General features: G+C 33.4%; 1 protein-coding gene across 1 annotated transcript in view; it reads left to right on the top strand.

The window, feature by feature from the left end:
• NAALADL2 (N-acetylated alpha-linked acidic dipeptidase like 2) overlaps positions 1-15,327 on the top strand; it is a 1,049,119-nt gene that overhangs the window by 492,772 nt on the left and 541,020 nt on the right. The window contains exon 5 of the mRNA XM_027111590.1: positions 1,157-1,307. Within this exon, the coding sequence (XP_026967391.1) occupies positions 1,157-1,307 (151 nt within the window). The remainder of the gene's footprint in view (positions 1-1,156; positions 1,308-15,327) is intronic.

The raw sequence follows: 15,327 nt of genomic DNA, 5'->3' as shown, positions 1-15,327 counted from the left end.
CTTTATTCACATATTATTTTCTCTCTTTTTCTGTCTCTCATTCCTCCTCTCTCCCTGAATTTTTTCCCTATCTTCATTAAGACATTGATGGGGAAAAAAAAGAAGTCTGATCAGAGTGCTTTCTTATAGAAGGTATACATGTGAGTCCATTATACTTAGCTTAGGTTCTCAGTGTTGGGTTTTTTTTTTTCTTATTATAAAAATCCATACTTGTTCATTACTTGTTTAAAAATGGAAAAATACAGAACAGTTTTAAAGGAGTTGAAAAGATGCAATTAACATAGCATACTTATATCAAGATTGTGACTTATATCAATCATGTAAGTCACACTAAGATGAATAAGATCTTTACCCACCAAAATTAATTTAATAAGTTAAAACAAAGAGAACCTGGGATGTCAAGTTCATCTGCCCCATCATACTTCTCTATTGTGTACTTAAGAACAGAGCGGAACCTTTGCATTAAGTATGTTCATAGAGGTAATTGGGATATTTTCAAAGTATTTAATGACAGAGACAAAGCAGGAACTGACCATTTAGAAGGAGGCCCACTACTTTGTTGTGTATATACCCATTAGTTGCTCTATCTTAGAGGTCTGACTGGGACATCCAGGGCAGAGACCAGAGTGACTAGTGGGGGCCCTCAGGAGCTTCAGGACAGTGGCTGTTTGCCAAACCATGTGAAAGATTTCAACATTTTAACAACTGGTGTGGCAGTCTCAGCCTTGGAGAAAATAAATCAAAATGCTGTTGGATGTCTTCTGCTCTAGGGAAGAATATAATAATGGTCAGAACAGCTCTCCTTTTACAATGGAACTTTGTGGTAGATTTTTTGTTAATCTCATGAAAGTGAAAACTTCCAAATCTACTTGGACAATTAAAAAATGAAGAAATTCCAAATGCAGACAACTGAAATCAAATATAAACATTATAAGAATGCAGCTTAAATATTGTTGAACAGAGGAAAAAGGAAGAGGCCAGTAGGATAACTCTGTCTGGGCTTTGATAATGAGAAAATCGGAAGTTTCTACTTATTTAAAAAGAAAACAATAACAGAAAAAGGAGTCATCTAATTGTAGTGACATTTATGAAGTGTCCATATATGAACTAAAAATGTATATGAGGACATTTTTAATAATTTGTTCTCCTCTTTTAGCTTTCCTTATTGGAAAAGGCTGGATTTGGAGGTGTTCTTCTGTATATTGATCCTTGTGATTTACCAAAGACTGCAACTCTTAGCTATGATACATTTATGGTGTCACTGAATCCAGGAGGAGACCCTTCTACACCTGGTTATCCAAGTATTGGTAAGTTCATTATTAATCTTTTATTATTCTTGTAAACACTACAAGGTTGTAATTTATAAGTACACTCTACCTAAAGTAATCAAAGGATAGTAAAGTTGAAGAATTCTTAGCACTCCATATTTTTAAAAGTGAATGTTTTATCTTCCCAAAATTGTAGACTACCCATTTGTTGGAATAAAACTTGCTAAAAAGCCTGCAATACATTTTTGTCTCAATAACAAGAGAAAACATTTTATGTGTTATTATTGATTGACTGATAAGATAAATTAACACCATGTGGGACGAGTACTCCATGTAGGTGGAAAGCATGTGCACACACCTAGAAGTATGAAATGTCTGCTGCTTTGGAGTTGTTACAAATTTAAGTCCAGAGTCGAGGGGTACACATGCTCAAGTCAGGTGACTAAAACATTGGGAAATGATGCTGGAAAGGAATGGAGTTGACACAATCAAATTGTCTGGCTCCCTAAAAGAAGGGATCTCATTGGTTTGTCTAGCCACTGGCAGCATAGACATGGTCATTTTGCATCAAACATCCTTTTCTTTCCCAACAAGCTGTGTTCATTATAGTGGGAATCATGTGGCAAAGATAAAAACAACTGTGATTTTGGCAGGTGCTCACTGTACCATTGATTCTCGGTCTAATGTGTCATTGACAAATATTCTTTTTAAACAGACTTGGCAGAGGAAAAGCTCTTTGGACCTCCTTCCATTGTGATACTAACCCATTAACCATGATACTTGAGTCAGGAATTAAGCTAACAAAAATTTCATGTAATTATCCATGTGTTCCATCAATATTTTTCCTTGTTTTCAACAAGATATTACAAAAGACTAATAATATCTTACTTAAGTCTAACTGTCCTTTATATATATTAACATTACCAATTAATAACTTTTTCCAAGAAGGAAGTAAACTCAGTCAAATATGACTATAATTTATGAATTTTGTTGGTCTACTGAGTAGTGCTTTGTCTTTTAAAATAATCCATGTAAGAATCTGTACTTTGTACAGTCCGCTCTCTCTTAATTACAATTTTGAAATTAAAATTAGTAGGTATCCATCTACAGTTCTCAGGCATCACCAAAAATATCAGTTAAGCTCTCTCATTTGCAAATGCTCTAATTGCCTTGGGTTGTAATGCCTCAGCATCAGGAGGTTGTACATGGCAGCTAACTCTGTATGGTAAATCAATGGTCTGCAATGCTACTGAAAAGCAGATACTTTATGAATACTCTGCTTAAGTGGTAAGTTGCCCCGTTGGCAACAGTTACTCTTTATATATTTTTGGTTCAGGTCATTTAATAAAAGTAGAATTCAGTCATATCTAGCAAAGTGCTGGCCAGTGTCTTGAGAATCTAAGAATTTTTTTTTTAATTAATTTAATTTTTTATTTCAAAACAATTTCAACTCACAAAAATGTTGCAAATATAGTATGTATAGAATCCTTATATCTTTATCCCAGCATCCTCTAATATTATGTATGTTTTCTTTGGAATAATGTCTATTCAGACTCTCTGCCCATTTTTTGAATTGGTTTGTTTAGTTTTTTATTGTTGTGTTGTATGGGTCCTTTATATATTTTGGATATTAACCCCTTGTCAGATATATGGTTTGCAAAAATCTTCTCTCATTCAGTAGGTTGCCTTTTCATTTTGATGATGGTTTCCTTCACATGCAGTATCTTTTTAGTTTAACATTGTCCCATTTGTTTATTTTTGCTTTTGTTTCCTTTGCTTTTAGAGTCAGATCCACAAAAAAATATTGTTAAGACTGATGTCAGTGAGATTACCACGAACATTTTCTCTAAGGAATTGTATGGTTTCAGGTCTTACATTCAAATCCTTAATGCATTTTGAGTTAATTTTTGTGTATGGTGTAAGAAGTGGTCTAGTTTCATTCTTCTGCATGTGGGTGTTCAGTTTTCCCAACACCATTTATGAAAGAGACTATCCTTTCCCCATTGTATGTTCTTTGCTCCTTTGTTGTAACTTAATTGTCCATATATGTATGGGTTTATTTCTAGGTTCTCAGTTTTGTTCCATTGATGTCTGTGTATGTTTTTGTGCCAGTACCATACTATTTTGACTGCCATAGCTTGGTAGTATAGTTCGAAATCAGGACGCATGATACCTCCAGTTTTGTCCTTCTTTCTCAAGTTTGTTTTGGCTATTCAGGGTTTTTTGTGTTTCATGGAAATTTTAAAATTATTTCTGTGAAATAAGTCTTTGGAATTTTGATAGAAATTGCATTGAAGCTGTAGATTGCTTTATGTAATATGGACATCTTAACAATATTAATTATTCCAATCCATGAGCACAGAATATTTTTTCATTTATATGTCTTTTTGTTTCATCAGTGTCTTACAGTTTTCAGTGCGCAAATACTTCACCTACTTGGTTAAATTTATTCCTAGTTATTTTATTCTTTTGATGTAATTGTAAATGGGATTCTTAACTTCTCTTTCTGATAGTTTGTTATTAGTGTATAGAAATGTCACAGATTTCTGTATCTTGATTTTGTATCCTGTAGCTTTACTGAATTTATTTATTAGTTCTCACATCTTTTTGGTGGGGTATTCAGTGTTTTCTATATATAATATAATGTCATCTGCAAATAGTGACAGTTTTATTTCTGTGTCCAGATTTGAGTGTCTTTTATTTCTTTTCTTGCCTAATTGCTGTGGCTAGGAGTTTCAATACTATGTTGAATAAAAGTGGCAAGAGTGGGCATCCTTGTCTTATTCCTGATTTTAGAGGAAAAGCTGTCAGTTTTTCATCATTGAGTATGTTATTATCTGTGAAATTGTCATATATGGCCTTTACTATGTTGAGGTATATTCCCTCTATACCCACTTTATTGACAGTTAAATGAGGGTTGTATTTTGTCAAATGCTTTTTCTGCATCTGTTGAGATGATCATATGATTTTGATCCTTCATTTTGTTAATGGGATGTATCACATGGATTGTTTTATAGATGTTGAATCATCCTTACTTCCCTGGAATAAATCACACTTGATCATGATGTACAATTTTTAACGTATTGTTGGATTTTATTTGCTAATAGTTCATTGAGGTTTGTATCTGTGGTTATTAGTGATAGTGGCATACAAATTTCTTTTTTTGTGGTGTCCTTGTCTGGTTTTAATATCAGGGTAATGCTGGCTTTGTAAAGTGCTTTGGAAGGTTTCCCTAGTCCTCAATTTTTTTGGAAGAAAAGTATTAAGTCATCTGTGAACATTTTGTGTTAACTTCGAGAGAAGAATAGGTATTAAATCTTCTTTGGGTGTTTTGTAGAGTTTGCCAGTGAAGCCATCTTGTCCTCGGCTTTTGTTTGTTGTGAGATTTTTGATTCCTGTTTCAATCTCCTTACTAGTAATTGCTCTGTTCAGATTTTCTATTTCTTCATGATTCAGTCTTGGAAGATTTTATGTTTCTAGGAATTTATCCATTTCTTTTAGGTTGTCACACTGTTGGCATATAATTATTTGTAGTAGTCTCATTTGATCCTTCATATTTATGTGGTTACATTTGTAACTTCTCTTTCATGTATGATTTTATTTATTTGAGTCCTCTCTTTTTCGCTTGGTTAGTCTAGCTAAAGTTTTGTTGAATTTATCATTTCAAATTACCAGCTCTTAGTTTCATTTATCTTTCCTATATTTTTTTAGTCTCGCTTTCATTTATTTCCATCTGATCTTTATTATTCCCTTCCTTCTGCTAATTGTGGTCTTCACTCATTCTTCTTTTTCTAGATTCTTTAGGTGTAAAGTTAGATTGTTTATTTGGGATTTTTTTGTTGTTGTTTCATTATTATGAATTTCCCTCTTAGAACAATTTTTGCTGCATCCCATAGATTTGGTTATGTCATATTTCTGTTTTCATTTGTCTGTAGGTATTTTTTTGATTTCTCCAAAGACCCCTTGGTAGTTCAGTAACATATTTTTAATATCCACATTTTTGTGGTTTTTTCCTTTTTTTTTTTCTCATGAAAGATTTCTAGTTTCATACCATTATGGTTGGAGAAGATTTTTCTTGAATTTATTGAGACTCATTTTGCGACCTAACATGTGATCTATCCAGGAAAATGTTTCATGTGTACTTAAGAAGAATGCATATTCTCCTGCTTTTGGATGGAATGCTCTATAGCTATTAAGTCCCTCTGGTCCAATGTGTTGTTTAAATTTGATGTTTCCTTATTGATTTTTTTGTCTGGATGGTGTATCCACTGATGTAAGTAGGGTGTTAAAGTCCCCTACTATTATTGCATTGCTTTCAAATTCTCCCTTTAAGTCCATTAATATTTGCTTTTATATCTTGGTGCTCCTCTGTTGGGTGCATATACATTTATAAATGTTGTATCTTCCTGCTGGATTGACCTGTTTATCATCATGTAATACTCTTCTTTGTCTTTTCTTACAGTCTTTGTTTTAAAGTCTATTTTTGTCTAATATGAGTATAGCTACTCCAGCTTTCTTTTCATTTCCATTTGCATGGAATATATTTTTCCATTCCTTCACTTTCTGTCTGTGTGTGTCCTTTCTTATGAAATGAGTCTCTTATAGGCGGTAAATAAATGGGTCTTGTTTTTTACCCATTCTGACACTCTGTCTTTTGATTGGCTGCTTTAGTTTATTTACATTTAAAGTAATTATTGATGGGTCTGTACTTATTGCCATTTTGTTGTTTTATGTTTTTTTCTCTTTCTTTTTATCTCTTTCCTTGTGTATTGGTGGTTTTCTTTAGTGTTATAGTTAGATTTCTTTCTTGTTTTCCTTTGTGTATTTACTATATATTTTTTCCTTGTGGTTTCTGTGAGGTTCACATATAACATTTTTGAGTGTTGCCTGTTTTAAGTTGGTAGCTACTTAAATTTGAACACATTCCAAAATTTTGTCTTTTTACTTCCACCCACCACACACACACATTTTATATTTTTGATGATACATTTTACATCATTTTATTTTATGCATTCCTTAACTAAGTATTATAATATTAGTTAATTTTACTGCTTTTTTCTTGTGATCTTTATGTTTGCTTTATGTGATTTTTTTACTATCTTTATTGTATATTTATGTTTTCCAATAAGATTTTTTTCTTTAGTATATTTTCTTATTATTAACTAATGCCATTTCTTTTCAGCTTAAAGAAATCCCTTTAATATTTCTTTCAGGGCCAGTTTAGTGGTGATGAATTCCTTTAGAGATCAAAGGAAAGCCTTGATCTCTCCTTTAATTCTGAATGATAACTTTGCTGGGTAGAGAATTCTGGGTTAGAGGATTTTTCCTTTCCACATGATGGATATGTCGTGCCACTCCTTTCTGCCCTGTAAGGTTCCTGCTAAAAAATCTGCAGATATTCCTATGGGATTTTCCTTGTATGTAACAAATTGTGTTCTCTTGCTGCTTTTAGGATTCTCTCTTTATCCTTAACATTTACCATTTTAATTGTAATATGTCTTCATATGTGTCTCTTTGGCTTCATCTTGTTTGGAACTCTCTGGGCTTTCTGGACCTGATGTCTGTTTTCTTCCCCAGATTAGAGAAGTTTTCAGTCACTATTTCCTCAAATAATTTTTCTGGCCCTTTTTCTCTCTCATTTCCTTCTGGAACCCCTATTATATTAATGTCATTCTGTTCAATGTTGTTGCAAAAGTCCCTTAAGGTATTTTCACTTTTTAAAATTCCTCTTTCATTTTGCAGCTCTGTCTGAGTGAGCTCCATTGTTTTGTCTTCCAGGTTAGTGATTTGTTCTTCTATCTGCAGTTTAACCCCTCTAGTGAATTCTTCTGTTCCATTATAACTTCTGTTGGTATTTTCTTATATTTTCTGTCTCTTTGTTGAAGTCTTCATTGTGTTCATCCATTGTTCTCCCATGTTCAGTGAAGCATCTTTCCTGGCCATTACTTTTAAATCTTTATCAGGTAGATTGCTTATCTCTGTTTCCTTTAATTCTTTTTCTGATGTTTTGTCTTATTCTTTCATTTTGAACATATTTCTCTGTCTCCTCAATTTGTCTAATTCTCTGTTTTTATGTATTAGTTAGTAACTATCTCTCCCAGACTTAAGGAGTGATGCTATTTAGGAGATGTCCTGTGGGGCTCAGATGTACAATCCTGCCTGGCCACCAGAGCCAGGTGCTCAAGGGATTTTCCCTATGTGAACTCTGTGCATCTTCCTCCTGTGGTGGAGCCCAGTCATGGCTGCTGTGGTATACTGTCAGGTGGGATTTGCCCTTGGACTGGCTGCAGGGTCTGGTTGTGGCTTCTGTTGGACACTCGTAAGCAGGACTGTTGCTCAGTCGTTTGTTAGGCCTGACTTAGGTGCTAGGGTAGGCAGAGCTCTCAGTGGGGCCATGCCCACTGTCTCTAACAGTTTATAGGGAGAATTCCAAAATGCTGCCCTTTAGTTCTGGCATTATCAAAGTAGCCTGAGATCACAAAATGGCTTCTGCCAGTATCTCAGCCCCCAGGGAGTATCTCAGCTAGTTTCTCTCTGACAGAAAATTTAAGATCAGGAAGTGGGTCCCCTTCACCTATAGGCCATATGTTTTGTGCTGATTTTCAGGTCGAGTCTGTGTGCAAGCACTTTAAGAAGAGGTTTTTCATTCCCTGCAGTTCTGTGGTTTTCCTGGATATATTTCTCATTGGTTTTCAAAGCCAGGTGTTTTGGGAGCTTCTTTCTCCTGTGCAGGGTCTAGGGGCTGGGATGCCTGATATGCAGGTCAATCCCTTGCTCCTCAGGTTAAAGATCCATATCTTTGTGATTCTTTCTAATTGTGGTTTTCTGAGATGGTGTGGTGTTTTCCTTGATGAGATCATATCTCTACCTTTCCTACTCATCTCGAAGCTGTCCTTTTACCCTTTGTTGTGGAGGCTCTGTTCAGCCAGTTTTCAGGTCCCTTACCATGGGATTTATTCCATATGTAGTTGTAGATTTGTTGTATCTCTGGGAGGAGGTGAGTTCAGGATCTTCCCATACTGCTATTTTGAACCCTCTCTTTTGTTTGTTTAATACATATGAAATAAATAGAATAGTACAGTTAACCCTCCATCTACCTCAACCAGCTTCATCAATTATTCTACCATTTTTGTTTTGTCTATATATCCCCTCATACTTCATAGCACCACTTATTTTTTCAAATAAAATTTACATAAATTGAAATAGATATATCTTAATTGACAAAAGGATACAGCCATGTACTCTCCATTCGTATTTAGTATTAGAACATTCCCATCACCTCCAGAAGTTCTCTGAGTCACTTCAGAATAATTTCCCATCACCAAACCTAGCTAACCACAAGTCTCAAGATTTTCATGGTAAAAAATTTTAGAGTTTTATAAAAATGGAAACACGAAGTATGTATTCTTTGTGTGCAGATTGTTTTGCTCAGAATAATGTCTGTGATATTTATTCATGGTTGCAGGTATCAGTAGTTCATTCTCTTTTGTTGCTGAGAAGCATACCACAATTTTTGTATAGGTTTAAGTAGTTTTTTTTTTTTTTTTTTTAAACAAGAATGTCAATGCACTCTTCCACAATGCATGATCCAAATAAGTTCTTCAAAGAAACACATGGTCTTCTTGTAAGGTAGCTCAGTAAGTCTTGTTGCATATCCAAATAGTTCTTGATTATTATAGAATCAGAGAAAAGAGTAAAAAGTTTTAAAATAATCTTTGTCCCTATAACACAGAAAAGAATTCATCACTCTATTTATGAGAATAAGACTTCAGCTTCATTTGGCACGTTAACTACTCTGAGCCTTATTCTCTTCACAATAAAAAGGAGGATTATACTAATATATATCTCACAAGATTGTTTGTAAGGAAATGCAAAATTCTGGCCTCCACCTTATACTTAGATAGAAACTCTGAGGAAAGGGCCCAGCCATCTGTGTTCTAACAGATTCTTCAGGTAGTTCTGGTGCAGCTAAATTTTGAGAGCCACTGAGCTAGAGGACTTTTACTATTCTTTATCTACCACATCTGAGTTGGACCACTGGGGCTACTGACCTAAACTTTGTGACCTCATGTTACTCTTCTTTCAGCATCTTGTATTGCTGCCTCCACACCAATCAGGACAGAGGAACATATGTATTCCTGATCCTCAACCCAATTTTTGTACTCAGTGGGCTGTTAGTGAATATTTGTTGAGTGAATAAATTATTCTGTTTTATTTTTAACTTTTTATTGGAGTATAGTTGATTTACAGTGTTGTGTTAGTTTCAGGTGTACAGCAAAGTGAATCAGTTATACATACATATATATCTTTATATAGATATATAGAGATATATCCATTCTTTTTCAGATTCTTTTACCATATACAGAATATTGAGTAGAGTTCCCTGTGCTATACAGTAGGTCCTTGTTAGTTATCTGTTTCATATATAGTAGTGTGTATATGTCAGTCCCAATCTCCTTATTTATCACTTCCCCCCACATTTCCTCTTTGGTAACCATAAGTATGATTTCCAGATCTGTGAGTCTGTTTCGTTTTGTAAATAAGTTCATTTGTATCATTTTTTATTAAGTTCCACATATAAGTGATATCATATGATTTTTGTCTTTCTCTGTCTGACTTACTTCACTTAAGTAAGTGATAATCTCTAGGTCCATGGCTGCTTGTGTGATGATTCTGATCCTTGGCTATACGCTAATTTTAATTAACCTAATTAAAACTCCTTTTAAAAAAATATGTATCCATACTTACACAGTTTTTCTCCCTAAATGCTTCTGTCAACTCCCTCACATCTCTTTTACTACTCAGAATAGCAGAGATTGCACTGATTGAAAAAGCTTTGAAATTCCATTTAAGATATTAGGATATCAGAAGTCTAATCTAGTCTCTTAATTCCTTTGATAATTTATCAAATATTTCAAAGACAAAATGTTCAAACTATCAGACTTTATCATAACTTCTTCCACCAACTTGCCAGGAGTGTTTTAATACATTAAACTATGATCCAAGCAAACCCTGTTCCCTGGAACCATATAATTTTAGAATCCTGAGAGGCTTTAGGGTATAAATAGCACAATTTTATTCTCAAAATTGAGGCATAAGAAACTTGATCATGTTATCTAGGGACTCAGATAAATGAGGCATAAGAACTGACATTTACAGTAACTGGTTATTATTAAAATACCTGTGATCAGTTATAATCAAAGATGTGCTTGGCTTAAAATCACTAATTGGGTACATAAGGTATGGCTCCAAAGAAAGAGGGGATCAAAAACTATGGGGTGAGCATTAAAATAGAGAAGTGAGAAATTGATATCATTAAGGAGTATTCTATTTTTACTATGTTGAAACACAGAAAAGGAAATCCTACCCCAATTTCTAAGTATTAAGATTGTCTGACATCTGAAGGCCTAGAAATAGTATTAGGAGTTAGAAATCCTTTTGTTTCCATATTATTTCCCTTAATAATATATCTTCTGAAAACTCTGTAGGTTACAGAGTTGATTTTAAATTTAGTACCATCTCCAGATAACTGCCTGGCTAATCTCTGGACTACTACTTAATTGAAACCCAAGATATTTCTTTTATCTTGGCTTAGACTTGATTCTCATTATACCCTATTTCCTAAAATCCATCCTGATTTAAAGCTTTATGTCTGTGTCCTGTTCTTTATTTGTTATAAACCTGGTTTGTTTTTGTTTTGTTTTTGATTCTGGAGAGGAAAATCATTTCAGTCATTTTACTCTAGTGAAGTGTATCAAACAACACAGTTTATTTAATATTCCCAGTGTTACAATTCAGTGGATCCGTGTGTTGTTTACCTCCTGTCTGTTCAACATTGCCTCTGCCAACCAAAACCATTCAAAGAATAAAGAATATCTCTGTAATTTGTGACAAGTCTTCACCAGGTGTTCTTGGTCCAGTTACCTGGACAAATATTGAAAGACTGACTTGAGTTGGCACTAAATCAACTGAGACAATGTTGAACTAGAAGAGCAGATATAAATATGCGCCTAGTTGTCAAAGCAGAGTGTTAGATACTCACAGCGTGAACTACCTTGTCACTTGGTTGGGAAAAAATAAAAAAATGTCTGCATTCTTACTATTTTACTGTAACTGGTGGTTCTTGAATATGTCCTAAAGTCTTCCTATTTACATGAAGTATTATTCAACATGATTCTTAGATCCATTTAAAGAGTGGCTCATTATTAAACAATGTGAATTTTTTTCAGAAAGTTTAATTTGCAACATATTTTAAAAGTAGTTTAAATTCAAAATACTCCTTTTAAAAAAATCTAAATTTCATTTTGAAATATAATTTTGGTAATATAAGTTTTCTTGTATTTCTTGGTTCCAAAAAATTGAAAATTTCCAATTGATTGTTGAAATGTCTAGGATTATAGTATTCAGAGACATTTTTGTGTGATTATTATTCTTAGGAAATCAGTCTGCCATGTAGTATATTAGTTGCTCAGAATGTTCTTTACTGATTATTGTATAAGGAGCTTTCTATTTTAAATTAAACAAATACTCTGTCAGTAGAGACAATCAGGTTTTTTGTTTGTTTGCTTTAAGGATCAAAGTTTTCACAAAAATTGGTGGTCATTCTAAGAGGATAAAGTCCACTGCTTTAAAAAAATGATTTACAAATATATTCCATCACAATGCATATAAGAAGTTAATTGAAACAACAATAGAATTAGTTTTACATGTTTTTAGCATTTTATCTTATAACATCTTTTAACAGGACAGCTTTTACTGGCCCTGCTTGAGGTAAATAAGCTGATCTTTAAAGAAACTGAGCCTTAATCAATGTGACTTGACTAACATAACCAGAACTTAAATACAAGGTTATCTAACTTCTAACATAATGGGAATTCCACTATATGATTTGGCATCCACTATACAACTTGGGCAAATAAGATTTGCAGTTTGATGTGATTCAGACTTAATGATGAACAAAGTTTGACTTTGTTTTTCTCATACATTCGCCATATGCTTGGGGGGTAATGTTGAAGGTGAAATATAAAATATAATAGTAAAATTATAAAATGTACCTATAGGTTTAGACTATATCAGTATAACCTCAGAACAAATTTAGATTAAATCATATGCAATTACCAGTTGTCTTCCAGAGTACAGTTTTTTACACTTACCTATAAAAATGGAAATTGCATATTATAAAATAAATAAATTGAACAATTAATCAACTAACCAAAGAATTAGTTATTTGAATTTTACTTTTTCAACCACAAATTTATGTGAATTATTTTAGTGGAATATATTCAGAACTTGTCATTTTCCAAACTTTATTAACCTTTTAATTTAATAGCTTTAAATTGTAAAATAGAATAATCAGATTAGCTTCCTCAAAGATTTAAATTGTTGTTATTATCCTGAGTACAACCCACCTTTTCAAGGAACTTGTCAGTAGCTGAGCAATAGCAGATATAAAAGAAAAGGAATAAACCTGAGAAATAATAAATCATGCTGATCACCACAATTAATTTTACTTTTTCCAGCCAGTTTTCATGCGTTTTTATCTGCTGTGGTCAGAACCTATAAACTACAGTATGAGGAGATTTTCCTATTGACAAAATTAAGCTTTTTTAGAGAAAATATCATTAGTATAACTAATGTCAGATATGAAATTATAAAGGTCAATATAGTCTGGTTTTACATTCACTACCAAATGATAAAGCCAACATAAAAATAATAGCAGTCTCTTTTTTTTTTTCTCAACACTATTTGTTATCCATTCATCTGTTTACTGAAACTTAGGTGGTTTTTATAATTTGGCTATTGTAAATAATGCTGCAACATTATTTGCAACATCTGCATCAGATCTCTTTTCAAGATAATGTTTTGTTGCCTTTTGATATATATACAGAAATGAGAATGCTGGATCAGATGGTAGTCATATTCTTAACTTTTTGAGGAACATCCATACTGTTTCCTGTAGTGGTTGAATCAGTTTTCATTCCCACCAACAGTGTATGAGAGTTGCTTTTTCTCCACATTCTCATCAACTCTTATTATTTATTTTCTTTTTGATAATAGCCATTCTAACAGATGTGAGGTGATTTCACATTATGGTTTTGATTTGCATTTCCCTGATGATTAGTGATGTTGAACATCTTTGTCATGTACCTGTTGACCTTCTGTATGTCTTCTTTGGAAAAATGTCTCTTCAGGTCTTCTGCCCATTTTTTAGTCAGATTTGTGTGTGTGTGTGTGCTATTGAATTGTACATGTTCTTTATATATGTTGACTATTAACCACTTATCAGATATATGATTTTCAAATATTTTTCCTATTCAGTATGTAGCCTTTTCATTTTGTTGACAGTTTTCTTTTGCTGTGCAAAGGTTCTTAGTTTGATGTAGTCCCAGTTATTTATTTTTGCTTGTGTTGTCTTTACTTTTGGTGTCAATCCAAAAAATCATTGCCAAGACCAATGTAAAGGGGCTTACCCCCTATATGTTCTTCTAGTGGTTGTACATTTTCATGTCTTATATCCAAGTCTTTTTTTTTTTATTTTGAGTTAACTTTTGTGAATAGTGTAAGATAAAAGTTCAATTTCATTCTTTTGCATATGGTATCTAGTTTTCAATAGATAACTAGATATTTATTTATTGAAAAGACTATCCTTCCCCCATTGTTGGCTCCATTGTTATAAATTAATTGGCTATATATGTGTGTGTTTATTTCTGGGCTCTCTATTCTGTTCCATTGATCTATGTATCTACTTTTATGCTAGTATCATACTGTTTTGATTACTATGACTTTGTAATATAGTTTGAAATCAGGGAGTGTAGTACCTCCAGTACTGTTCTTCTTTTTTCAAGCTTGCTTTGGTTATTTGGGATCGTTTGTGGTACCATACAAATTTTAGTATTCTTTCTTCTAATTCTGTGAAAAATGTCATCAGAATTTTTATAGGAGTTGCATTGAGTCTGTAGATTGCTTTGGGTATTATGGATATTTTAACAATATTAATTCTTCTAATCCTAGAAAGTGGGATTTCTTTCCATTCATTTGAGTCTTTTTCTATTTCTTTTATCAGTGTCTTATAGTTTTCAGAACACAGATCGTTCACTTCCTTGAATGAGTGTATCTCTAAGTGTTATTTTTTGAAGCTATTATAAATGAAATTTTATTCTTAATTTTTCTTTCCAGTAGTTTATTGTTAGTATATAGAAACACAACTGATTTTTTTAATATTCATTTCATAACCTGTAACTTTATTGAATAAGTTTAGTATTTCTAACAGTTTTTTGGAAGAGATTTTAGGGTTTCATATATATACATACACACACATATATATATAAAGATCATGTTATCTGCAACAGAGACACTTTTACTTCTTCCTATTCAGATGCCTTTTATTTATCTTTCTTGCCTAATTGCTTTGGCCAGGACTTCCAGTACAGTGTTGAATAGAAGTGGAGAGAGTGTGCTAGAGGTACTTCTTTTTTTTTTTTTTTTTAATGTAGCAGTTATTCTAAAAATCTCTCCATATCATTTCTTAGGGATTGCTGATTGTTGGCTTCTCCAGAAGCAGGTACTGAGAGAGAGTTTAGTTGGCAGGATTGTTATTAGAGATCAACACCTGTGGGAAAGAGGGAGTGCAGTGGGGATTGGGCAGAGGGGAATATGGACTTCAAAACAGTGCAACCACTGGAAATAGATGGTCTATCAGGATTGACCATTAGTGAACCAAATGGCCAGGTCCATATGCCTCTTCTGAAATCAGTCTTTGGAAGTATGCTGCGTCAAGAAAGGCATGACACTTGGCAAAGTGATTCCTGTGACTAAGGCAAACCCTGAAAAACTTAACAGCTGGTGACTGTCTGTTCATAGCACTCACAGCAGCAGGTTGACAAGTTCTCCCTTGACAGAATGGAACATCACCATGGAACATCTGGACAGGACATTACTATGTCCACCACAGAAATCTGGCTTTAATTCCATTCTTGGTCATGAGTTAGAAGGGCTAGAGCTACACTGTCTAACATGGTAGCCAATAGCCCTATGTGGCTATTTAATTTTAAATTAAATT

This window comes from Aethalodelphis obliquidens, unplaced genomic scaffold (genome assembly GCF_003676395.1).
Source record: "Aethalodelphis obliquidens isolate GAN/ISIS:26980383/991018 unplaced genomic scaffold, ASM367639v1 scaffold1, whole genome shotgun sequence".
Classification (NCBI taxonomy): Eukaryota; Metazoa; Chordata; class Mammalia; order Artiodactyla; family Delphinidae; genus Aethalodelphis; species Aethalodelphis obliquidens.
This window is presented reverse-complemented; position numbering and strand designations above follow the sequence as displayed.